Below are 26,143 nucleotides of genomic sequence, written 5' to 3'. Positions count from 1 at the left end.
GGAAACAGGGATGGGTTGCTCTGCAGTTCGGAACCAGTCCTGAGCAGAATCCACGGCCGCTGCGGGATGGAAGCCCACTGCCCAGCCCCTGCTCTCTCCACACTGACCCCGCCCCAGTGCAGGTCCCTGGGGTGTTCAGGGTCCCTTCCCACCTCTGTCTGGAAGAGCCTTGCCCCAGATCGTCTATGGCTGCCTCCTTCTCATTTTTCAGGTCTCAGCTCAAACGCTTTCTACTCTGTAGGGTCTTCTGCAACCACTCTACCCAGAGAAGCTCTCCCGAACTAATTCTCCTTCAAATGATTTTTATGGACCTACAGGGAGAAATGCAGTTTGCCTTAGGAGCCAGTACGCACACACACACAGAAACTAAAGCAAAAATTCACACAATCCTGCTCCTTACTGCATCTGAGTGGTGGTAATTCACTCAGTTCACTCCCTTCCATCCCATCCCACCCCTCCCCTCCCTCCTTCCCCGCAGTTCTCTGCCACCCCCTGGAGGTCGGCCCCTCTGGGTAATCATTCTGCCCAGAACAGGCAGAGCCATCTATTTTCTCCCCCAGACAATTAGCAGCCTATTAAGGACCTCTATGCAAATACGCACTAATTGACCCACCACACAGCAGCTCCTGGAGAGAGAAGGATGACTCCAGATGGCTTGATGATAGGGATTTGGGGCCTTTCTTTCAAAGTCCCTCTTGGTGAAGAAAGTGATCTGGGCTCAGAGGAGAGCTGCCAGCCGCCTGACAGGGAAGCCCAGTGGACTGGGTGACCCTTCATCAAACCACTGGAAAAGGGGAACTGTCATTTCTTATATATATATATGTATTACTTGTTTGTTTGTTTACTGACCGTGCTGGGCTCAGTAGTTGTGGCGCCTGGGCTTAGTCGTCCTGTGGCATGTGGCATCCTCCAGATCAGGGGACAAACCTAAGTCTTGCATCGGCAGAGGGTTCTTTGCCACTGAGCCACCAGGGGCGCCCAGAACCGTCATTTCATCATGACCTTTATCTCCCCGCCACACCCTTGTCCCTTCCTGCAACTCTTTCCCTTCTCCCCAGCTCAGAGTTTAGATGGTTCGCTGACAGCTGCTCCAATGGGTCCATGCCTTTTCAAGCATGTGATTACCTCCCCTTAAAAAAAAAAATTGACTTTGCTTTTTAGAGAAGTTTTACTCTCACAGCCAAATTGGGCAGAAAGTTGGGAGCTTTCCCAGGTATCCCCTGCCCCCCGCCTCAGATGGCCTCCCGCACCATCGACATCCGCCAGAAGAGGGGGACCTTGGTTATAATTGATTAACCTGCATTGACACATTGTGTTTTCCCAAAGTCGATAGTTTGCCTTAGGGTTCATTACTGGTGTTGTACACTCTGTAGATTTTGGCAAATTGTAATGTGTATCTACCAATGTAGTGGGCTTCCCTGGTGCCTCAGATGGTAAAGAATCTGCCAGCAATGCAGGACACCTGAGCTTGATCTCTGGGTTGGGAAGATTCCCTGGAGAAGGGCATGGCAACCACTCCAGTATTCCTGCTTGGAGAATCCCAGGGACAGAGGAGCCTGGTGGACTATAGTCCATGGGATCGCAAAAGAGTCGGACATGGCTGAGCGACTAACATTTACTTACTTATACGTACCATTGTAGCATCATACAGAAGAGAGTTCTTACCCTAAAAATCGTCAGGTCCCCTATGCATCCATCCCCTCCTAACCCCTGGCGACCGCTGATCTTTTTGCTGTCTCCACAGTTCTGCTTTTCCGGAATGTCGTATATTGATAGTTGGAATCGCACAGTGTGTAGCCGTTCAGACTGGCTTCTTCCACTTAGAAATATATATTAAAGTTTCCTTCATGTCTTTTCATGGCTTGATAGCTCATTTCCTTTTAACACTGAATATTATTCCATTGTCTGGATGTACCACAGTTTATTTATCATTCACCTACTGAAGCACCTCTTGGTTGCTTGCAGGGTTTGTCAGTTACGAGCAACGCTGCTATAAGCCTCCCTGTGCAGGCTTCTGTGTGGGCATCAGTTCTGGACTCCTTTGGGTAAGTACCAAGGAGCATGATTGCTGGACCATCTGGCTAGACTGTGTCTAGTTTTTGTGTAGTGTATCTTTGAAGACTAACTGTAACTAACTCTTACCGAGTCCCCTTGGTTAAGAGTGCATGTTCTGAGGCCAGATAGCCTTTGTTTGAGCCCTGCTCCACCATTCCTTAGCTGTGTGACCTTGCATAGGTGACTTAACCTCTCTGAACCTCAGCTGTCTCATCCACAAAATGAGGCTAACACATGAGATCTTTCATATAGGATTGTTGGAAGGATCAAACAAGCTGATATATAGAACAGTGCCTTGCGCATGCGTGCGTGCCTGTGGGTTAAGTCGCTCCAGTCATGTCCGACTGTGATGTAGGAGGCGCTCAATGAGTATTAGCAAATGCCCTTACTAGAGCGCTATGTATTTTATTTATTTATTTATTGTCGGCTGTGCTGGGTCTTCGATGCTGCATGCAGGCTTTCTCTAGTTGTGGCGAGCGGGGAGAGGAGGGGCTACTCTCTAGTTGCAGAGTGCAGGCTTCTCGTTGCAGTGGCTTCTTTTGTTGCAGAGCACAGGCTCTAGGGCACACAGGGTTCAGAAGTTTCGGCTCTCAGGGTCTAGAGGGCCGGCTCGGTAGTTGTGGCTCACAGGCTTAGCTGCATCGTGGCATGTGGGATCTTCCTGGACCAGGATCGAACCGGCATCCCCTGCATTTCAAGGCGGATTCTCAACTACTGACCCACTGGGGAAGCCCTGTTATGTCTTTGAAACACATTAGCTTCTTTCACCCTTATACTTTCCTAACAAGGCAGGGGGGATCATTCCTATTTTACAGATGAGGAAACTGAGTCTCACACCACTTGCTGAGATCACACAGCCACCCCGTGGCTGAGGCAGGTTCAAGCCAGAAACGTCTGACAACTAGATCTTACCCCAGATCTGACACCATTCCTCACATTTCTCACTGTGGCTCAGCCCGATTCCCTGTCACAAGCGACGATGGCCGTAAAGTTTGCCTGTGGAGCAAGAGATGCCGGAGTCATTAGCTGGGGAAACAAAATTTTAATATTTACTCATAATGGGCACCATATGTTCCCTCTGATTTTTTTATTTAATTACATCATGGCGGATGGCTGGGTGTTAAAGGCCATTAAGCTAATGGCACTTTGCCTTCTCATTTATCTTCTCGAGTTTTGGGAAAGATGAATGAAAGGAGGCGTTGATGGTGAGCTGTGAGCTCTGGGCAGTGGTGGGTGAGTCTCTGTCCTGGAAACCGAGGGAGTGAAGAGTCGGGGTTCTGGAGACTCTTCCTTGGAGGGGTGAGGATGCAAGAGACAGCACAAGCTGTGTACACATGCTCAAATATGCGGAATCTTGGATGAAAGCAATCTCGTGTTTTTGGACCCAGGAAGTAAATCTGTGTATACAGAGTGCCCATTGCAGCTTCACACAGTGGCCAGAAACCGGAGAAAAGGGTATGCACGCCCATCGTGGGCACTGTGGGTTCCTTACACTCTAGCACACCCGTGAGAGAGGGGAGTGTGTCCCAGAGGCGGGGTCCACACACCAGATGAGGGTGCAAAATTCTTCCCCAGGGTTAGTTGGGTGAATGAAATTCTCCATTCCTGAAGACTGAGTGAAAGCCACAGGACTTGGATTTATAATGGTTATTTCTCAGACTATTTCATTACCTCTCTCACCAGCCAAGTGAGTGGTCCAGGAGCAGGAAGGATGAGAGGAACTTAGATTAAAGGAGTCTGGGGGTCCATCTAGCTGGAGAAGAGGTGTCTGAGGGATGTCTCCAAACTCACAAAGGATCCTTCCTTTGAGGCTGGAATTCAACTGAGAGATAGAAAGTGTGAGAAAGAGGGCTGGCTCTCCTGGTGGTTTGCTGTGTGCGTGCCATTACCTCATGACATTAAGACTAAGTTCTGCCCTTGAATTCATGCCCCACTTCTTGCTAGCTGAATGCATGGACAAGCTACTTAATCTCTGTGAGCCTTAGCTTGCCCATCTGTAAGATGGGTGTAGTCATGCCCACACTTCACATTCACGAGAGGTCATGTATTGCCTTCTAAGAATCTGGGTGAAGATCTACATTCAGGAGGTTTAGCATAGCACTACTTATGTACAGGGAAGAAAAATGAAATATTTTACACATCTAACGATAAGGAAAAGATTGGACAAGTCAGGGTATATTCCAAGTAAAGGATACCATGGGTAAGTAGTTTATTTAGGTGAAGAGCACGCTAGGTCCTTTTCCTTCCCTGGTGAAAGTTGCTCAGTCATGTCTGACTCTTTTCCACCCCATGGACTATACAGTCTGTGAAATTCTCCAGGCCAGAACACTGGAGTGGGTAGCCTTTCCCTTCATCCAGGGGATCGTCCCAACCCAGGGATCGAACCCAGGTCTCCGGCGTTGCAGGCGGATTCTTTACCAGCTGAGCCACACCCTGAGTGGGGGAGAAAAACAGGGAAGGGAAAACACCAAGGCAAGGTGGTGCATCAGTCAGCTACCACTGAGGGCACCTGAGGCTGGGGAAGCTCAGGGAGCCTGTGCAAAGACAGCCAGACTTATTCCATCAGTGGGGCGAGGAGCTGGGCATTTACACACCGACTCCCATCCGTCATCGACTGAGTCTGCTTCCAAATGGCACTTGGCAGTCAATTCCATAGGTAGGGCACAGACCTCCTCTATTACAGATTTACCAGACTGGCAGAAACAAAAAGGGTGACAGCATTAAGTGTTGATGGGATTTGTAGCCGTAGGCATGCTCATCGTACGTTACTGGGGAAGGTGGTGTGGGGGGATTGTCACTACAGCCATTTTAGAGAACAGATCATCATTTCCTGGGATAGTCATAAGATGCTCTCACAGGAGGACCCAGGAGTTGTACTCCTAAATATATACACATCCTGCGTTATCAAAGATAACAAAGAAACAAAGATAATAGTGTTTGCAGCGACTAGGGAGGGCATACCATTCTGCCCAAGCCATATGAGCTGAGACTTGATGATGAGGAAGCCCTGGGAAGGAAAGTGAGATCCTTGTAACAGGGCAGTGAAAGGCAAAACCACACATATTCTCTGTAAGTCATAATAAGAGGTAACACTGACACCCGCATATATTAGTTCAGCTCAATATTTAGTCCTTACACCAGTGCTATGAGATAAGTCCTGCTATTCCCCCCTTTTTATAGACAGGGAAACTGAGGCATACAGGGGTTAATAACCACCTCAAACCGTTCTGGGGAGGATCAAGTAATGCAATGGAAATAAGATGCTCGACACAGTGCCTATGTATTTCAGTTCAGTTCAGTTCAGTCGCTCAGTCGTGTTCGACGCTTTGCGACCCCATGGACTGCAGCACACCAGGCCTCTCTGTCCATCACCAACTCCTGGAGTTTACTCAAACTCATGTCCATTGAGTCAGTGATGCCATCCAACCATCTCATCCTCTGTCATCCCCTTCTCCTCCTGCCTTCAATCTTTTCCAGCATCAGCGTCTTTTTCAATGAGGCAGCTCTTCGCATCAGGTGGCCAAAGTATTGGAGTTTCAGCTTCAACATTAGTCCTTCCAATGAATATTCAGGACTGGTCTCCTTTAGGATGGACTGGCTGTATCTCCTTGCTGTCCCAGGGACTCTCAAGAGTCTTCTTCAACACCACAGTTCAAAAGCATCAATTCTTTTTTTTTTTTTTTTTTTTTAATTTTTAGTTTTTTATTTTTTAAATTTTAAAATCTTTAATTCTTACATGCATTCCCAAACATGAACCCCCCCTCCCACCTCCCTCCCCAGAACATCTTTCTGGGTCATCCCCATGCACCAGCCCCAAGCATGCTGCATCCTGCGTCAGACATAGACTGGCGATTCAATTCACATGATAGTATACATGTTAGAATGTCATTCTCCCAAATCATCCCACCCTCTCCCTCTCCCTCTGAGTCCAAAAGTCCATTATACACATCTGTGTCTCTTTCCCTGTCTTGCATACAGGGTCATCATTGCCATCTTCCTAAATTCCATATATATGTGTTAGTATACTGTATTGGTGTTTTTCTTTCTGGCTTACTTCACTCTGTATAATCGGCTCCAGTTTCATCCATCTCATCAGAACTGATTCAAATGAATTCTTTTTAACGGCTGAGTAATACTCCATTGTGTATATGTACCACAGCTTTCTTATCCATTCATCTGCTGATGGACATCTAGGTTGTTTCCATGTCCTGGCTATTATAAACAGTGCTGCGATGAACATTGGGGTACATGTGTCTCTTTCAATTCTGGTTTCCTCGGTGTGTATGCCCAGAAGTGGGATTGCTGGGTCATAAGGTAGTTCTATTTGCAATTTTTTAAGGAATCTCCACACTGTTCTCCACAGTGGCTGTACTAGTTTGCATTCCCACCAACAGTGTAGGAGGGTTCCCTTTTCTCCACACCCTCTCCAGCATTTATTGCTTGCAGATTTTTGGATCGCAGCCATTCTGACTGGTGTGAAGTGGTACCTCATTGTGGTTTTGATTTGCATTTCTCTAATAATGAGTGATGTTGAGCATCTTTTCATGTGTTTGTTAGCCATCCGTATGTCTTCTTTGGAGAAATGTCTATTTAGTTCTTTGGCCCATTTTTTGATTGGGTCGTTTATTTTTCTGGAGTTGAGCTGCAGAAGTTGCTTGTATATTTTTGAGATTAGTTGTTTGTCAGTTGCTTCATTTGCTATTATTTTCTCCCATTCAGATGGCTGTCTTTTCACCTTGCTTATATTTTCCTTTGTTGTGCAGAAGCAAAAGCATCAATTCTTCTGCACTCAGCTTTCTTCATAGTCCAACTCTCACATCCATACATGACCACTGGAAACACCATAGCCTTGACTAGACAGACCTTTGTTGCCAAAGTAATGCCTCTGCTCTTTCATATGCTGTCTAGATTGGTCATAACTTTCCTTCAAAGGAGTGAGCGTCTTTTAATTTTATGGCTGCAGTCACCATCTGCAGTGATTTTGGAGCCCAAAATTATAAAGTCTCTCACTGTTTCCACTGTTTCCCCATCTATTTCCCATGAAGTGATGGGACCAGATGCCGTGATCTTAGTTTTCTGAATGTTGAGCTGTAAGTCAACTTTTCCACTCTCCTCTTTCACTTTCATCAAGAGGCTCTATAGTTCTTCTTCGATTTCTGCCATAACGGTGGTGCCATCTGCATACCTGAGATTATTGATATTTCTCCCGGCAATCTTGATTCCAGCTTGTGTTTCTTTCAGCCCAGCGTTTCTCATGATGTACTCTGCATATAAGTTAAATAAGCAGGGTGACAGTATACAGCCTTGATGTACTCCTTTTCCTATTTGGAACCAGTCTGTTGTTCCATGTCCAGGTCTAACTATTGCTTCCTGACCTGCATACAGATTTCTCAAGAGGCAGGTCAGGTGGTCTGGTATTCCCATCTCTCTCAGAATTTTCTGCAGTTTGTTGTGGTCCACACAGTCAAAGGCTTTGGCATAGTCAATAAAGCAGAGGTATATGTTTTTTTGGAACTTTCTTGCTTTTTCAATGATCCAGTGGATGTTGGCAATTTGATCTCTGGTTCCTTTGCCTTTTCTAAAACCAGCTTGAACATTTGGAAGGTCACGATTCACATATTGCTGAAGCCTGGCTTGGAGAATTTTTAGCATCATTTTACTAACATGTAAGATGAGTGCAATTGTGCAGTAGTTTGAGCATTCTTTGGCATTGCCTTTCTTAGGGATTGGAATGAAAACGGACCTTTTCCAGTCCTGTGGCCACTGCTGAGTTTTCCTGGCTGGCATATTGAGTTTTTTTGCTGGCATATTGAGTGCAACACTTTCACAGCATCATCTTCTAGGATTTGAAATAGCTCATTCAACTGGAATTCCTGTGTATTTGGTATTAGCAAATGCCAGTGGTTTCTGATATTGTTACTATTTAGCCAAGACCAAAAGGTAACCACTGACCTGGGCTCCCAGTTTCTTGGAGGTCCCCAGGTGGATCTCCTACCCAGAACCATGAAGAAGTTGAACTTTTGCAAACCTGATTCCTCAGCATCTTTTTCTTGGCAAGTTTGGATGGTCAGGGAATCAGCTGGTGTCTGGGCTTGTGCCCTGAGGTCAAGTTCAGGGAGTTGTGGAAAGAGAACCAGGCCCCTGCCGAGCCTTATGGGCTTCCAGCCAGACATACCTGCTCCCCAGAATCTGGAGTGGGAAGTGCAACAGCCCCACCAGGGAGGGAGCCATGGGACAAGCTGTACCTCCTATTTTCCCTTCCCTCAGGGCAGCTCTGCCCTGCCCATCATATTCTTGGCAGCTCAGCACCCGAGGTTCATTCTGGTGCTAAAAATAGGCTGTGTTTAGACACTCTGGAGCTCCGGCTAGAAACACGAACTGCAGTAACCAAACACTGTCATTCCTGCAAAGAGGGCCTCTCGTCCTCCCTGTCACGGCAACTCATGCCAGCCCAGGGAGGGAGGCAGGGTAGGGGGTTTGTGCCACTTTCAGCAGATGGGAAAACTGATGCTCAGAGCAGGTCTCACGTGAAATGCAAAGGGATGAAGCTGTGATAGCCAGCTTTTAAGGAACACCATCTCTGCTCCTGTGGGTGATCTCATCAAGTCCTCCCCAAGACCCTGCGAGGGAGACTTCTAGGGGCTACCCACTTTGCTGAGAGAAAACAGCAGCTGAGAGAGGTGAAGACACCTGTCGAGTCTTGTTAACACGATTCTGGCTTCCAGCTTGTAATGAACAACCGGAAACAGACGGGAAGGGGCAGCTGGAGGCCAAGGCGTGCCCCCAGCCCAGGGTGGGACATACATAAGCTACGGAGTCCGGGACACCAATCACACCTACTTTGCAGGTTGCCAGGAGGGAGGAGTTGGTTAGAGGTTTGTAAAACCTTCAAACACAGTGTTCAGCCAGCGGCAGTTGCTTCCATTCCCCAGTTCTGTCTGGAGAGACACAGACAAAGAGAGATGGAGAGAGACTTGGAAAGAAAGAGAGAGAAGGGAGAGGAAGGATGATGGGTGGACAAGAGTGACAGACGTTTCCCTGGGGGAGGTGGGATAGGCTCAGCGGGGGCCCCTGTACCCTAGGACCACCCGCAGCTGAGAAGCGCAGGATGCTGCTGCAGGGGGCCCTGCATTTGCAACTACCTCTGGCTGTCACTCGGGGATTTGGCTCATGGCAGGGACCCGTGGTGGAGGTTCAAGCTCTCTGATTTTTCTCACTATTTTCTGCGCCAGTGTTCCCTGGGGACTTACCGGCCTCCAGAGGACGGGGCTGACGTAGCGAGAGCACACACAGGGTCCCAGTGAGCAGACCTGCCCCTCCCCCATGCCCATGGGGCTCGGATTCCAGGGCGATCTCCTTCCAGGTGCCCTCCTCCACCTCCCAGCACTGGCAGTTTGGTGTGGGCAACTCGAGTCAGCATCCGCCTTCCCCAGGAGGAGCCCCCTTCCTCAGAACCCACGCCCCCGCTTTCCCCAATCCCAAGTCCGGCACCACCGTTGCCTCAGTCTCTCTGTTCCCTGCCAGCTTCTAATGAGCTCATTATCTTCTTAAAACCCATTTGGCACCCACTTAGAGAAAAGATGTGTTGAAATGTAAAAGAACAGGAAGGGAACAAGAAAAAGGAACTAGACCCAGAAACGTCCTCAGAGAGACAGAGAGCCACAGGGGACACCACAGCGGAAATCTTTGCTGTCTCCTTACCCGCGGCAGATGTGGGGCTTGCTGGTGGCAAGGGGCTCTGAAGGCAGCTCACGTGTGCTCACGGGAGGGGAGGGGCTGAGGGCTTTTCTTGAGTACCCACTGTGTGCCAGATGCACAGAGTACAATTTTTTTTTAATTGGGGTATAGTTGCTTTACAATGCTGTGTTGGTTTTCTGGTATACAATGAAGTGAATCGGCTATATGTGTACATATATCCCCTCCCTCTTGGACTTCCCTCCCACCCTGCACCCCCATCCCACCCATCGAGGTCACCACGGAGCACCAAGCTGAGCCCCCTGTGCTCTTCCTAGTTTTTAATGCAATCCTCCAAGCAATCTATTTAGGGGGGGGAGTGTCAAGCTTCTTATGTCCACTTCACAGGTCAGGAGCCTCGGTCGCTGAGAAGAGGTGTCTTACCCCAGCCACACAGGTGGTGGATGAAAGAGGCGGGATTTGAGCCCAGGTCCTTCTGCCTGCAGAGCCCATGCTCTTTCTGCATGCCTCTGGAAGGGCTGGTGTCCCCCCCACCGCCTGTTCCCATGAGGGCTGCTGGTCTTTCTTCATCCTGGCCCAGCTGCGGAAATCTCTGCCATGTGCGTGATTTACATGGAATACCAGGGGACACCCCTCACTGCCCAGAGGTTTTTAAGCTGATAAGAGGCTGGTCTTTCCAAAGTGTCGATGTGACCATGAAACTTCAGTTAGAGCATAGTCCAGACAGACTTCTGAGCTTGGCATTCAAGGCTCCGCAGGGTCTGACTCCAACCCACCACTTCACTGCCTTCTTACCATGCCCTAAGCTCCTCTATTGGCTCAGAAGGTAAAGCATCTGCCTGCGATGCAGGAGACCCAGGTTCGATCCCTAGGTCGGGAAGATCCCCTGCAGATGGACATGGCAACCCATTCCAGTATTCCTGCCTGGAGAATCCCATGCACGGAGGAGCCTGGTGGGCTATATACAGTCCTTGGGGTCGCAAAGAGTCAGACACGACTGAGCAACTTGACTTCACTCACTAAGCTCCTCAGCTGCCTCCACCCCAGTGCCCTGCCCTGGGTATGTGCTGTTCCTCCTCCCTAAAGTGTCTTTCTGCTGTTTATTCACCCAGAAAGCTGACTCTTCCTGCAAGACCTGCCAGCTTAAAGACGCCTTCCAGAGGGAAGCCCTCTCTGATTCCCCTCAGGGCAGCTTCAGACCCTCACTTCTCGGGGCTCCCACATTCCGGGGCCTCTTACCCCAGGGTGCAGAAACCCCTTGACATTGTAAGCCAATATCTAGGAACTTTTGTGCAAGCGCTCTTCTCTGGGCATATGCCTGTAGGTTTTTTTTTTTTTTTTTCACCATATTCTCAAAGGAATACAAGACTAGAATAGATGTGTGGTTAGGGACACAAGCTGTGAAATCAGATGAGCCCAGGTTCACAAGCCAGCTGCCACTTACCAGCTGTGTGGCCCTGGAAAAGTTACTTTATCATCCTGTGCCTCATTCCTTTCCCCTTTGAAATGGATCTAAATCTGCCTCGTTGGATTGATATGACAATTAAATCAGAGCATTATGTTTGTAGAGCGGTATCTGGCATATAATAAGTGCTCGATGAACATTAGCTGTTAATATTAATTTCTGTTTTATATCTTATATATACATCTACTATGGGATTTATCTTTGTCTCTCTGCCTGGAAAATTCCATGGACAGAGGCTGGGCTGCAGTCCATGGTGTTGAGAAGAGTCGGGCACAACTGATTTCGACTTCACTTCCGCTTTTCACTTTCATGCATTGGAGAAGGAAATGGCAACCCACTCCAGTGTTCTTGCCCGGAGAATCCCAGGGACGAGGGAGCCTGGTGGGCTGCTGTCTATGGGGTCGCACAGAGTCAGACACGACTGAAGTGACTTAGCAGCAGCAGCAGCAGCTCTAGTATGGTGATTTGATGTGGTGATCATTTAAATTGCTCTCTCTCAGTAAACTCTGAATTCTTTGAAAGCAGCAACTCTGATTTATTTTTTTCAAAATTATTTATTTCCGCATTCCAAGCACATGCACGGTAGGCGAGTAAGACATGTTGCTAGATGAATGGAGGAATGGGCGGATGACTGGGTAGGTGGAGAGCTGGGTGGGTGAGTGGGCTGCTCCAATTCAGATGGATAGATAGATGAGTGAATGGGTGATGGATGGATGGGCGGATGGATTAACGAACAGATGAATGATGAATGGATGGAGGGGTAGGGGAATTGATGGATAGATTAAGAATGAATGATGGATGGGCGAAAAGACTGTGACTTAATGGATGGATGGATGGGTAGGTGGACTGCTGAATAGATTAAAGAATGATGGATGGATGAAGAGAGAGTTTGACCCCACAAGAGCATGCATTTGGGGCTGTCTTGTTCATTGAATAGTTCCAAGCGCTTACAACGATAGCTAGCACACGTAGGTGCTCAGTGCTTAATTCTTGAATGAATAGGATGGCATATGGAGGAACACTGGACTCTACCTTGAACCCCAGTTACACTCTCATGCTGCTGTCTGGATTTGGTAGGGGCTGTCACCATTCAAATCACCCATTGGCTGGCTGACACTTGAATCCTTTGCAGTGGCCAAGATTGTCATGAGGCCCCCTGCTGGTGGTGATATGAAACCACATAAGGCAAATGGAGTTCTTTTTTCTTTTTTTCCACTTTCTAATTTACAATCTATTTTCTTCCAGACTGCTGATCCTGAGTGTTTACTGGAAAAACCGTGGTTGTCAAACCTTTGTGCTCGTGATCATCACCTAAGAGCACCTGGTTACACCTGTAGGTTTCCTCCTCAACCAGAAATTCCGATTGGAGAGAGTAGGAATCTTCATGGATAGCCAGGCTCCCAGGGGATGCTGAATCAGATGCTCCTCGGACCACACTCTGAGGGGCCCTCATAGAATGAGCCGCCACTGGCCACTGGGAGCAGGTGGAGACGGGCTGCTGCTTCGGGGGCTGTCTCGGAACTCCCAAGGGATGCCCTGACCGTGTGGGAGAAAGAGTCAGAAAGTGGGGGTTCGGAGCTGTGCTTTGGTGTTAGGACCATCCTAGCTTCCAATCCCACCTCCACCACTCACCAGCTGTGTATTCTCAGTTTCCTCGTTTGTAAAATGGGAAATAGTCACTTCCCATGGGAACATGGGGGAGAATAATACACATAGAAGGCTCAGTACAAAGCAGAGCGTGCCAAGTGCAACAAATACTGAGTGAATGCGTATGTTGCTAAATAATTCTGCTTTCCTTCCTTCTCCTTTTCCTCCTTGGACAGAAGAGAGGGACTCTGGATTTGAACTCTTCCATTACAACGTGATCCTGGTGAGAGAAGGAACTGTGTCTCTTGAGTTCACAGCTTTATTTCCAGCACCTAGAACAGAGTCTGGAGGAGGGCATGGCAACCCACTCCAGTATTCCTGCCTGAAAAAATCTCATGGACAGAGAAGCCTGGTGGGCTACAGTCTACATGGGGTCCCAAAGAGTCGGACAGACTGAAGCGAATTAGCACACATGCAGGACGTGCCTGCTACACAGTAGGTCTTCTATAAATATGTGTTTGGGAGGAAAAGATGAACAAATTTGATCTAGTTCAATATCAGCCACGTCCAGCAGACAGTCTGGCAAAGACCTAGGAAGTACATTTGGATTTAAAGTAACCCCCATGAGTCAGCATATAGTTGACAAACACGCAGACGTATTGGGCTTAAGAAGGCCTTCCCCCATGGCTCAGCAGTAAAGAATCCACCTGCAATGCAGGAGATGCAAGAGGTGCAGGTTCGATCCCTGGGTTGGGAAGATCCCTTGGAGAAGGGAATGGCAACCCACTCCAGTATTCGTGCGTGAAAGATCCCCTGGACAGAGGAGCCTGGTGGGCTACAGTCCACGGGGTCACAAAGAGTCAGACATGACTGAGCACTGAGCAGTGGGGCCTAAGGACCTGAGCTTGTCCGAGATAAAGCTTGTCCCAAGACGAGGACCAGTAGGGGTTGCTTTTACCCAGCACTGCTGGGTTCCTTGGGCCACTGGTTTCCTCCCTCTCTGGACTCTGCATTGCCCCCTCCCCTGAGAATGTTCAAGAAAGCTTCACGTTCTGGCCTCTGCCAGGAGGTTTCTTATGTCTGGACCTGTGCTCTTTTGCAGGTGGCAGCCCTGAGCCCTAACGCTTCACCAGATGAAAGGCTGCCCGCTTGTGTTTCCACCAGGCGGACAGACCGAGCTTGGTCCCCAGCTGGGAAAGAGGCCCTCTGTGCATTAACCCAGCTCCTATAGGCCTGAGCAACGGAGAAGGGGCAAGAAGCAAACTCCAGCTGCCTGTGAACCCTCACAGCATCCTCCTCCCTTTGCTATTTTCCAAGTTCTTTGGGAATTCTGAGGCAGAGAACAAGATGTAGGAAAATGGGACCAACTCCTGAGTGCCCTGAACCTCAGCACCGCTTTCATGACCCAAAGAAGCTCACCTTGACCTCGGGAGGGCTGCTGAACCCTGTCCTCTCTTCTCTTGGCGTCAGCCAAGCATTGGACTTGCCCTCCTGCCCTGGACTTGGCAGTCACCTTCACAGCGGGATTAAGACTGAAGACCCCCAGGGGCTCCATCCCTAAGGGAAGACTGAGGAACAAAGCCCTCCTCCATTCTCTCCCTGGACCACACCCCCCAACCCCCAGCTGAGCCCCAGCGATCCAGTCCGGAATGATCCCACTATGGCCAAGCTCTGGTTCAAATTCCAGCGGTACTTCCGCAGGAAGCCTGTGCGTTTCTTTACCTTCCTGGTGCTCTACCTGACGGCTGGGAGCCTTGTCTTCCTTCACTCTGGTTTTGTGGGTCAGCCTGCCGTCTCCCAGAACCAGGCCAACCCCGCTGTGGGGGTCCCAGTGGAGGGCGCTGAGCTGACCTTCCTGGGTGACTTAAATCTGGGCAGAGGTTTCCGGGACACAGGTGAAGTCTCAAGCATCGCCCGCAGGTACGGACCCTGGTTCAAGGGCAAGGACGGGAATGAGAGAGCCAAGCTAGGGGACTACGGGGGAGCCTGGAGCCGGGCCCTCAAGGGGAGGGTCGTCCGGGAGAAGGAGGAGGAGCGAGGTAAGAGGGGTGAGCCTCTGGGCTGGAAGGTGGCCTCGGACAAGGGAGGGGGATGATGATATGATATTATGGTAACAGCTGCGAGCGCTCAGTGTTGCCTAGGAACCAGCCATCATATATGCAGGAGGTTTCGCAGAGGAGAAAACTGAAGCTCAGAGACATTAGGTAGCTTGCCCAGGGTCACACAGCTTATAAACATCCACGCTTAGAGCTGAACGCTGAATCTGTCAGAGGTCAACATCTGACCCTCCCGTGCCTTTATAGCCCTTGTTACATGCAGCTGAACATCAAAACCCTGAGCATCTGTTGAGCACTTACTAAGGGCCAGGCACTTTTCCAAGCACTTGACAGGCATCGAATTACAGCCACAACTCCATGTGATAGGAGCTATTATTCCCATTTTAAAGATGAGGAAACTGAGGCCCCGGGAGCCTAAGGTCACACAGCTAGCTAGTGGCAGAGCTTCTGTTCCCTGCAGTTTGCCTCTCCGTCCGCTTAGCTGGATCACTTGGTGAGGGCGCTTAGGGGACTTCGTTTCGTTGCATTTTCTTAGCCTGTCACATTCAAATTGGGCTTTTCTTCCTAAGTACTTCACCTCACTTGATTTTCACTACACTCCATGGTCTTAAGGAATGTGATCCTATGCCCATGGAAACAGGCTTGGAGAAGTGCAAACTTTCCCCAAGGCTGCATAGCTGGTCAGTGACAAGTGACAAAGCAGACACATCTGGCCTGGATGCTGGCTCTATGACTACTTCCCAGGGTCAACCGATGTCCCCTCATCAGAGCAGCGTTCTGGGGAGGACCCCACAACTCCTGCAATTCATGAGGTTAACACGAATGGACATTTCCAGAAATGCAGCCAGATGGTTTGGGAGGATCTACCACTGGTCAGGACAGAAGGAAACCCTCCCCAACCCTTGTGTTCCCTGCCACACGTCACACTTCCGCTGTGATTCAACTTGTGGAAAAACCCCTTCTGCCCCCTTGGAAGGAAGCAGGGCTATTGGAGGGGACTTGTCCTGGGGAGCATGTTTCCCTGCTTCAGTCCCAACCTGCGTCTGGCTCAGGAGCCATCAAGAAGACCCCATCATCTCACCCTCAGGAATTTCCTAGAATTCCACTTCCTTAAAAACTTCACAGGGCAGTGAAGGAGAAGGTGAGAGGCAGCAGAATGGCTTAGGGGACTTGGATTCATAGTCCAACTCCACTCCAACCAGTCACGTAGTCCAAGCAAGTGGCTTGACCTTTTCATACCTCAGTTTTGTCATCTGTAAAATGGGAACAATGGCCTCCTTCCTGCCAGCCTTCTCCTGAGAGTTTGATGAGACATGATTATGGAAATACCTAGCATGATGCCTGCACAGAGTAGAGTCTTAGGGGTGATCAGGAAGGTCTTGCGGATCCACCTGGGTAAGGGACCCCATCTTGTAGGCATAGCTGAGGTGTGAGGTGCTACCCTGATGGAGAAATTCCCTCACCACCTTCTCCAATCACCAAGCTTCATCTCATCCCAGCCACTCCAAACTCTTTCTGCTACTTTGCAAGCCCCATCAAACTTATGATAAATTCCAGAGCCCCCAGCATGACCCACCATGTTATAACACTTGGCATTACATGTTGTAACATTAACATGTAACACTTCCCACCCACTTCACCACACATCTCTCTCCGCTTTGCTCCTTGCTACTCATTAAACACATCAATCCCAATCCTACCTCAGGATCTTTTTATAGTTAGTCCCTTCCATCTGGGATGCTCTTCCCTGTATCTTTGCATGGCCCCCTTCCTCCCTTCCATCAGGTCTCCAGTCAAACCGTGCCATCCCGTAGAGGTCTTCCTGGAATGCCCTAGAGTAGCCCCATTTTGTGCCTGGTCAGGACCACATTCCCCAATTCTATTTTTGTCACAGTATGTACCACCATCTGAAAGTATCTTGCTTTTATTTGCTTCCTTAGATTTTTAATTCCTGAAATTTTCTTTGCTTGTTCTATTATTGGCTGCTCTCAGTCTTGGTTGCTGCACGGGCTTTCTCTAGTTGAGAAAAGCAGGGGCTCGTCTCTAGTTGCACAGGCTAATCATTCCAGTGGCTTCTCTTGTTGTGGAACACAGGCTCTGGGCATGCGGGCTTCAGTAGTTGCAGCAGGCAGACTCAATAGTTGTGCTACACAGGCTTAGTTGCCCCACAGCACGTGAGATCTTCCTGGACCAGGGATTGAACCAGTGTCCCTGGCATTGCAAGGTGGATTCTTAACCTCTGGATCCCCAGGGAAGCACCTTGCTTCCTTATAGTCTATCTCTACTACTAGACTGTCAGCTCCATGAAGGCAGAGACAGTACCTGTCCTGATTGCTTCATTCTACCAGCACCTTGGACAGCACCAGAAACAAAGCTGGTGCTCAGTGCCTCCTGGCTGTATAAACGAGTCGTTGGATGGACAGATGAAAGAATGACCAGCCTGCTGCCTGGCCACAGCTCTGCTCTTCCTCCCGGTCTCAGCTTAGTTCACCTCCAGAAAATTGTCCTGACCCCCCTCCAGGCTTGATCAAATGTTCCTTCTCTGTGCTCCTTGTCATGGCCCTTACGTGAACAGTAATTTCCTGGGTTTGTTGAGGTCCTCTAATAGAATATGATTCCCTAATGGTGTGATTGATACATCCAGCAACAACAGAAACACCACCCCCATTTATTATGAGAATGAAATGTCACCACCACCGTTACAAGTAATTATTACCATTCCTTGAGCATCTACTTTATGCCAGCCACTGTTCTATTTGCTTTTCATATGTTATTTGAATGAAATGATATATTTAAAGTGCTTATCAGATCTCCTGATTTATAATAATAGGTCACTTAATAGTTGCTGCCACTAATATTAATAGTAGCAGAAATAGTAGCTAAATATATATTGAATGGTTATTATAGGCTAGACCGTCATTGCCTTATGTAATCATCACAACAACTCAACAAGTTAAAGACTATTATTATCCTATTTTACAAATGCAAAAAGTAAAAACTCAGAAGAAGTCAGTTACCCCAGGTTACCCAGGTGGTGAGTAGAGGAACTGAAGTTTGAAGCAAGATTCATTTAATTCCAAAGCTTGTGAGCCTTCTTCTCTACCATGCTACCCCACCCCTTGCTTCTGGAAATCTTAGATATTTTATAAAGTATAAAGAGAGACAGAAGAGAAAATAAAGAAGCCTGGAGCGCAGAGCTCTCGGCAGGCAGCTTTGAAATCAGGCAGTCTTATTAAGAAAACACAAATTCAGACTGTCCTTGATCAACTTATTCAGAGTTCGGCAAGGAACAACAACATATTAGATTAACGCTAATAAAAATAAGACGCTTCCTTGACCTGATGCTAAACACATTTGGTTTTTATCTAAAGTTGGCAAGGGCTCTGCTTGATGCAACGATGCAAGACTCAAGCTGTAAAGGACTCGGAGCCCATCATGGGACAGGAAGGGAGGGTGGAGCTCCTCCCAGGCTGGGCTGGGGTTGGTCAGGAAGTCTGACTTCCTGGGTGGAGCTGGCACCTGCAACATGCCAGTCACCTTGCTAGGCTTTCAAGATCCTGCGCTCTGAGCAGCCACATGAGGGTTCAAATCCCAGTTCTGCAGTGGCTTGTGAAGCTCTGGGCAGGTCACCTCAGTTTCCTTTGGGAGGAAAAAGATACTTAACATCAGATGTCTGTTGTGATGATTATATAAGATAAATCGATGGCATGCTCTCTAAAGGCCAGGCACTATTCTAAACACTTTGCAGCTGGTACATCCCATAGTCTTCTTGGCAGCCCAGTTAAGTAGACACTGTCATTAACTCCCCCTTCCAGGGAGGAAACAGAAGCACAGAGAGGTTAGGTAACCTGCCCGAGGTTAACCAGCAGGAGGAGAGGATAAATCAATATTTGAGCCGGGAGGTTTGGATCTTACACTTGAACCTTAAGCACTATGTCGTCTCAGTTCTCAGTGCACAGAGAGTGTTCAGCACAGACCCTGGAACCCAGTAAGCACTTAGTGCATGCTGGCTATTATTATTAATATTGTAATCCTGTAGAAGAGAACAGAGGCAATGTGACTTGCCTTAGGTGACCCCGTTGTCGGGAGCACAGCCAGGAACCGACTCCAGCTTGATTTCAAAGTCTGTGCTGTTTCTGTTTCCCCCACCCCAGATTACAGAGGGTGTTGGGCTGGGCTTAAAGAAGGACACGAGAGATTTAGTCAGCATTTTTGGAAGTGACCGCAGGGCTCCCACTTCCCACCTCCTCCAGCAAAAGATGCAATCTCTGCAGGTTATGGAGGGTCAGCTCTGGGTCAGACTGTGTGCTCATGCTCAGCCTTATGTCTGTAGGAAGTATTAAACTCTTTTTCATAGGTGAAGAAATGGAGGCTCAGAGAGGTTAAAGGACTTGTCCCATGATGCACAGTTGCCAAGCAGCAGAGGAGACTCCTACCCGACTCTTTGTACATCTAAAGCTCTTCTTCTTTTAAAAAGAAATAATAATTCTGTTTATTTGTTTTTGCTGCTGCATGCCCTTTGCTCTAGTTGCGGCTAGCAGGAGCGACTCTCTAGCAAGGGTGCCCGGGCTTCTCGTTGCAAAGCACGGGCTCTGGGACGAGCAGGCTTCAACGGTGCAGACTTTGTGGTGAGCACGCTTAGCTGCTCTGAGGCATGTGCGGTCTTCCCAGATCAGGAATCAAACCATGTCTCCTGCATTGGCAGGTGGATTCTTTACCACTGAGCCACAAGTTCAGTTCAGTTCAGTTCAGTTCAGTTCAGTCACTCAGTCGTGTTCGACTGTTTGTGACCCCATGGACTGCAGCACACCAGGCCTCCCTGTCTATCACCAACTCCCGGAGTTTACTCAAACTCGTCCATAGAGTCGGTGATGCCATCCAATCATCTCATCCTCTGTCATCCCCTTCTCCTCCTGCCTTCAATCTTTCCCAGCATCAGAGCTTTTCAAATGAGTCAGCTCTTCACATCAGATGGCCAAAGTATTGGAGTTTCAGCTTCAGCATCAGTTCTTCCAATGAATATTCATTGATTTCCTTTAGGATGGACAGGTTGGATCTCCTTGTAGTCCAAGGGACTCTCAAGTGTCTTCTCCAACACCACAGTTCAAAAGCATCAATTCTTTGGTTCTCAGCTTTCCATAGTCCAACTCTCACATCCATACATGACCGCTGGGAAAACCATAGCCTTGACTAGACAGACCTTAGTTGGCAAAGTAACGTCTCTGCTTTTGAATATGCTATCTAGGTTGGTCATAACTTTTCTTCCAAGGAGTAAGTGTCTTTTAATTTCATGGCTGCAGTCACCATCTGCAGTGATTTTGGAGCCCCCCAAAATAAAGTCTCTCACTGTTTCCATTGTTTCCCCATCTATTTCCCATGAAGTGATGGGACCAGATGCCATGATCTTCGTTTTCTGAATGTTGAGCTTTAAGCCAAGTTTTCACTCTCTTTCACTTTCATCAAGAGGCTCTTTAGTTATTCTTTGCTTTCTGCTATAACCGTGATATCATCTGCATATTTGAGGTTATTGATATTTCTCCCGGCAATCTTGATTCCAGCTTGTGCTTTATGCAGCCTGGCATTTTGCATGATGTACCCTGCATTTAAGTTAAATAAACACAGTGACAATGTACAGCCTTGACATACCTCTTTCCCGATTTGCAACCAATCTGTTGTTCCATGTCCAGTTCTAACTGTTGCTTTAAAAAAATCCAGAGCCACCAGGGAAGCCCCCAAAGCTCTTATTCTTAACCACTGAGCTATGTTGTTCATTATTCAGTCACTCAGTCATGTCCGATTCTTAATAGAATCCCAGCTCCATTCACTCACTCACTCTGTATTTCTTGCATGTCTGTTTGCCCTGCCCTGTGCTGGGAAGTGGAGACACAAGAATGATTCAAGCGCAGTTTTGTTTTGTTTTTTTTTTTTTTTTGGTCTGAGGAATAATCATACCCTCCAGAGGAAAGAAAGACAAGTAAACAGATGAATTATATTTTAAAACATAACTTTTTTCTTGATTATCAAAGTCACACATGCTTATCATAGAAAAATTAGAATACATAGCAAAAAGAGATAAAAGTTGAAATAGCCCAGAGGCCCACCATCCAACAGTCATGATCAACACTGTTGAGGTATCACCTTTATGGTCCTGTTTCCTCTCTTATGGGTTTATTTCTAACGAATTGTTGCTCAGTCACTAAGTCGTGTCTGACTCTTTGCAATCTTATGGACTGCAGTACTCGAGGCTTCCCTGTCCTTCGCCATCTCACAGAGTTGAGTCGGTGATTTCTAAACACTGGAACACTGTATATATGTAGCATCATGTCACGCTTCGCCCACTATAGCACTTTTTCATTTTGTTAAAAATTCTTCCACAGTGAGCCTAAATTCTTCATAATCTGAAAAAATAATGCCCAGTACTTGGAAAACTGTTTCGAAAAGTGTTAAGGTGGGGTAAACCAGGGAACTCTGGGACCCCAAGGGAGGGATCCGGTTGGGTCATGGGGCTGTATCGTGCCTTCCTGCGGGGAGGAGATAGCTGAGCTGAGCCTGTAGGATCCTTGGGCCCTGACCAAAGTGAAAGATGCATCCCTTCTACCCCAAGGGAACCTAGATATGAGCAGGAATTCCAGGAATGGAATTTCCTGCACAAGGAAGCCCAGATAGTACTGGAGTGATCCTCCCGAAGGACAACTTTCCAAGATAGTGAAGAATCCCCAGCAGGAAAGTAACTGTTTCTCTTTCCCACAAAGAGATTAGTCTTCTAGTCAATTATTTTTTCTTACAGTCAATTTTTAAAATACCCCTGGACTTTGCTGGTGGTCCAGTGGCTAAAAACTCCATGCTCCCAATGCAGGGGGGCCAGGTCCAATCCCTGGGGGGAGAACTAGATCCCACTGCAACTAAGAGCTAACCTGCCTCAACTTAAGGATGGTTGAGGCTGGTGGCTCAGTGGTAAAGAATCTGCCTGCCAATGCAGGAGACACAGGGTCAATCCCTGGTCCAGGAAGACCCCACACGCCACGGATTAACCAAGCCCATGTGCCACAGCTACTGAGCCTGTGCCCTAGAGCCCGGGAGCCACAGCTACTGAGCCCACGTGCCACAACCTCTGAAGCCCAAGCACCCTGGAGACCGTGCATCACAGCAAGGGAAGCCAGCGTGCGGCAAAGCCCAAGCACCGCACGGGAAAGAAAGCCCGCCCAACAGCGAAGACCAAGCACAGCCAAAAATAAATAAATAGATTTCTTTCCAAAAAAAAAAAAAAGGCCTTGTGTGCTGCAACTAAAGACCCAGAGTTCAGTTCAGTCACTCAGTCGTGTCCGACTCTTTGCGACCCCATGAATCGCAGCACGCCAGGTCACCATGTCCATCACCAACTCCCGGAGTTCACTCAGACTCACGTCCATCGAGTCCGTGATGCCATCCAGCCATCTCATCCTCGGTCGTCCCCTTCTCCTCCTGCACCCAGTCCCTCCCAGCATCAGAGTCTTTTCCAGTGAGTCAACTCTTTGCATGAGGTGGCCAAAGTCCTGGAGCTTCAGCTTTAGCATCATTCTTTCCAAAGAAATCCCAGGGTTGATCTCCTTCAGAATGGACTGGTTGGATCTCCTTGCAGTCCAAGGGACTCTCAGGAATCTTCTCCAACACCACAGTTCAAAAGCATCAATTCTTTGGCCCTCAGCCTTCTTCACAGTCCAACTCTCACATCCATACATGACCACAGGAAAAACCATAGCCTTGACTAGACTGACCTTAGTTGGCAAAGTAATGTCTCTGCTTTTGAATATACTATCTAGGTTGGTCATAAATTTTCTTCCAATGAGTGTCTTTTAATTTCATGGCTGCAGTCACCATCTGCAGTGATTTTGGAGCCCAAAAAAATAAAGTTGGACACTGTTTCCACTGTTTCTCCATCTATTTCCCATGAAGTGATGGGACCAGATGCCATGATCTTCGTTTTCTGAATGTTGAGCTTTAAGCCAACTTTTTCGCTCTCCTCTTTCACTTTCATCAAGAGGCTTTTTAGCTCCTCTTCACTTTCTGCCCTAAGGGTGGTGTCATCTGCATATCTGAGGTTATTGATATTTCTCCCGGCAATCTTGATTCCAGCTTGTGTTTCTTCCAGTCCAGCATTTCTCATGATGTACTCTGCATATAAGTTAAATAAGCAGGGTGACAATATACAGCCTTGACGTACTCCTTTTCCTATTTGGAACCAGTCTGTTGTTCCATGTCCAGGTCTAACTGTTGCTTCCTGACCTGCATACAGATTTCTCAAGAGGCAGGTCAGGTGGTCTGGTATTCCCATCTCTTTCAGAATTTTCCACAGTTTATTGTGATCCTCACAGTCAAAGGCTTTGGCATAGTCAAGAAAGCAGAAATAGATGTTTTTCTGGAAGTCTCTTGCTTTTTCGATGATCCAGCGGATGTTGGCAATTTGATCTCTGGTTCCTCTGCCTTTTCTAAAACCAGCTTGAATGTCAGGAAGTTCATGGTTCACATATTGCTGAAGCCTGGCTTGGAGAATTTTGAGCATTACTTTACTAATGTGTGAGATGAGTGCAATTGTGCAGTTGTTTGAGCATTCTTTGGCATTGCCTTTCTTTGTGATTGGAATTAAAACTGACCTTTTCCAGTCTTACGGCCACTGCTGAGTTTTCCAAATTTGCTGGCATATTGAGTGCAGCACTTTCACAGCATCATCTTTCAGGATTTGAAACAGCTCAACTGGAATTCCATCACCTCCACTAGCTTTGTTCGTAGTGATGCTTTTTAAGGCCCCCTTGACTTCACATTCCAAGATGTCTGGCTCTAGATTAGTGATCACATCATCATGATTATCTGGGTCATGAAGATCTTTTTTGTACAGTTCTTCTGTGTATTCTTGCCACCTCTTCTTAATACTTCTGCTTCTGTTAGGTCCATACCATTTCTGTCCTTTATCGAGCCCATCTTTGCATGAAATGCTCCCTTGATATCTCTAATTCTCTTGAAGAGATCTCTAGTCTTAAGAGCAGCCAAATAAATAAGTATTTTTTAAAAAATACCCCCATGTTTGTGTTCAAGGGCTGCTATAGCAAAGTACCAAGAACTGGTACTTGAACAGGTGGCTTGAAACAACAGAGATATATTACCTTGCAGTTCAGGAGGCTAAAAGTCCAACATCAAGATGGGCTCTCAAAGCCCCTAAGAGGGAGTCTCTTGCACGCCTTTCCCCCAGCTCCTGGCATCAGCAGGAACCCATGGCCTTCCTCACAGCTGTAAAGCACCAGTCATTGCCTCTGTCTTCACGTAGTCTCCTCCTTGTGGCTCTGGGACTTCAGAGGGGACCCCAGTCATGCTGGTTGGGGACCCACCTACTCCAGTTTCACCTCGCAATTAATTACATAAGAAGGGACCCTATTTCCAAAGAAGGTCACATTCTGAGGTACTGGGCTTAGGACTTCAACTGATCTATTTTTATGAAGGGCACAATTCAACCCAAAATACCCTTATGTTGGTTTTTTTTTTTTTCAATTTTTATTTCATTTATTTGGCTGTGTCCATGGGATCTTCATTACATCATGCGGCATCTTTGGTCATGGTGCACTGACTCTCTAGCTGTGGCGTGGGCTCAGTGGTCGCAGCAAGCAGGAACTTGGTCACTCCGAGGCACGTGGGATCTTATTTTCCCAACCAGAGATTGAACTTTCATCCCCTGCACTGCAAGGAGAATTCTTGACCCCTGGACCACCAGGGAACTCCTACACCTTATGTTTTATTTCCACTTTTTAGGCAGGACCTTGAGTACGACTGCCAGCCTCCTTGCAGTGTCAGGATTAGAACCCAGATCTGGCAGACTCCGAAACTGGTCCCTGAGGGTACTGTAATACCTTCTGTCTGCACATCTACTCACAAACAATAAATAAGAGGAATACAAATTAGCACATGTTTATCTATCCTCTTAACAAATTACCTTTATTGAAGAGAGCAACGTTGCTTGAAAAGGAAGATTAATTGAAGCAAAAGAGGGAAAAAAAGGACAGGAAAGGGGAGAAAATAGTCAGGAAAGCTCTTTCCCAGATGCTTGTGCTCTCCTGGGCTCACCCCTCGCTGGTTTCTGGGCTTGAGATAAATAGCCAGGCTGGGACGGGACTTTGCCGTTTCAGCGATATTCGGATGGCTGCTCCGACGAGCTGATAGATTATATGAACTCAGCCATTAATTCACCCTCGAGTGGCCTGTGAATTTTGTCCCTGTTTTACATACCCAACCTCCCCCTCGTCTCCAGGAGATTCTGCCACTACAGCAGAACCTGAGGAAAATCGGAAGTGGGTTGGATGGTAGCCCACCCCCTCCCACCCACCCCCCCAGCCCACCACGAGCTCATCTCTAACTGGGTGATAGAGCTCCAGTGGCAGGGGCGCAGCCTGCACTGAAGGGTCAGGAGGGAAAGAGTCACCAGCCCTTCCTTGCACAAGGCAAGGAGGAAACAGATTCAGTATCCGTTTCCTGACCCACAGAGCTCAGCCCGTCCATCAGGTCACAGTGTCTAGCATGCCATGCTTCTCCAGAGCATCAGTGAAGGGGATCGTGAGTCTCTTTTTCCCTCTTGTGGACAGAGGAAGAAGAGGAGCTTCATCTGTTCCCACAACAAGTCTTTGAGCGGCTGTTGTGTGGGTCATCTCAGCCTGATGCCTGGCCTGGTGCGAGGGTCAGGGGAGGGGTGGCACAGCATTAAAAGCCCAGGCTTTGGGGCAGATGGACCTATGGTCAAGTATTAACTCCTCTTCCAAAAGACCCTCCGTCTCCCATCATCCCTCCAGGAAGGTCTCTCTGGCGGGATGGAGAAGCTTTTCTCCCAAGCCGAGACTAAGTGTGGTACACAAGAAAGGGCGGCCTAAATAGGGACATGGTCTGGACTCTCCCAGCTGGGTGGACTCAAGCAACTTAGCTGGGCAGTCAGCATATTAGTCAGTGCTCCTTTGATGGCAGGTGACAAAAAACCCATCTCGAATCAGCTTCAGCCAAAGAAGAAAAGGTAGTGTGTCTTGTCACCAAACTACCAAAGGGGCTAGGCTGTCAGATACATGAATTGTGCCATTCTCTTCCTAACTCTCATCTCTGCTTCCTTCTGACTTAGCTTGGTTCTCCTGCACAGACTGACTTTGTGCCAGGGATCTTGGCTGTTGGTAGTTCCGGGCTTAGAAAATACCAGTGTCACAACTCAAGCGAGACAGACTTCTTTCTCCCAGCTTTAATCTATAAGAATCCAAAGAGTAGGTCATGCGTCCTTCCCTGG

At 48.0% G+C, this 26,143-nt stretch overlaps 1 protein-coding gene across 3 annotated transcripts in view; it reads left to right on the top strand.

The window, feature by feature from the left end:
- Nucleotides 1-26,143, top strand: part of WSCD2 (WSC domain containing 2) — a 119,786-nt gene that overhangs the window by 47,416 nt on the left and 46,227 nt on the right. Inside the window, exons 2-4 of one of the 3 annotated variants that reach the window (XM_069558010.1) lie at nucleotides 1,966-2,045; nucleotides 13,039-13,297; nucleotides 13,905-14,841. In XM_069558010.1, coding sequence (XP_069414111.1) covers nucleotides 14,463-14,841 — 379 coding nt within the window. In that variant the 5' untranslated portion in view covers nucleotides 1,966-2,045; nucleotides 13,039-13,297; nucleotides 13,905-14,462. The remainder of the gene's footprint in view (nucleotides 1-1,965; nucleotides 2,046-13,038; nucleotides 13,298-13,904; nucleotides 14,842-26,143) is intronic. The other 2 variants (XM_069558009.1, XM_069558008.1) reach the window with 2 other exon arrangements.

Source organism: Ovis canadensis, chromosome 17 (assembly GCF_042477335.2).
Source record: "Ovis canadensis isolate MfBH-ARS-UI-01 breed Bighorn chromosome 17, ARS-UI_OviCan_v2, whole genome shotgun sequence".
Classification (NCBI taxonomy): Eukaryota; Metazoa; Chordata; class Mammalia; order Artiodactyla; family Bovidae; genus Ovis; species Ovis canadensis.
Note: the sequence above shows the minus strand (reverse complement) of the source record. Positions and strands in the feature narration are given on the sequence as shown.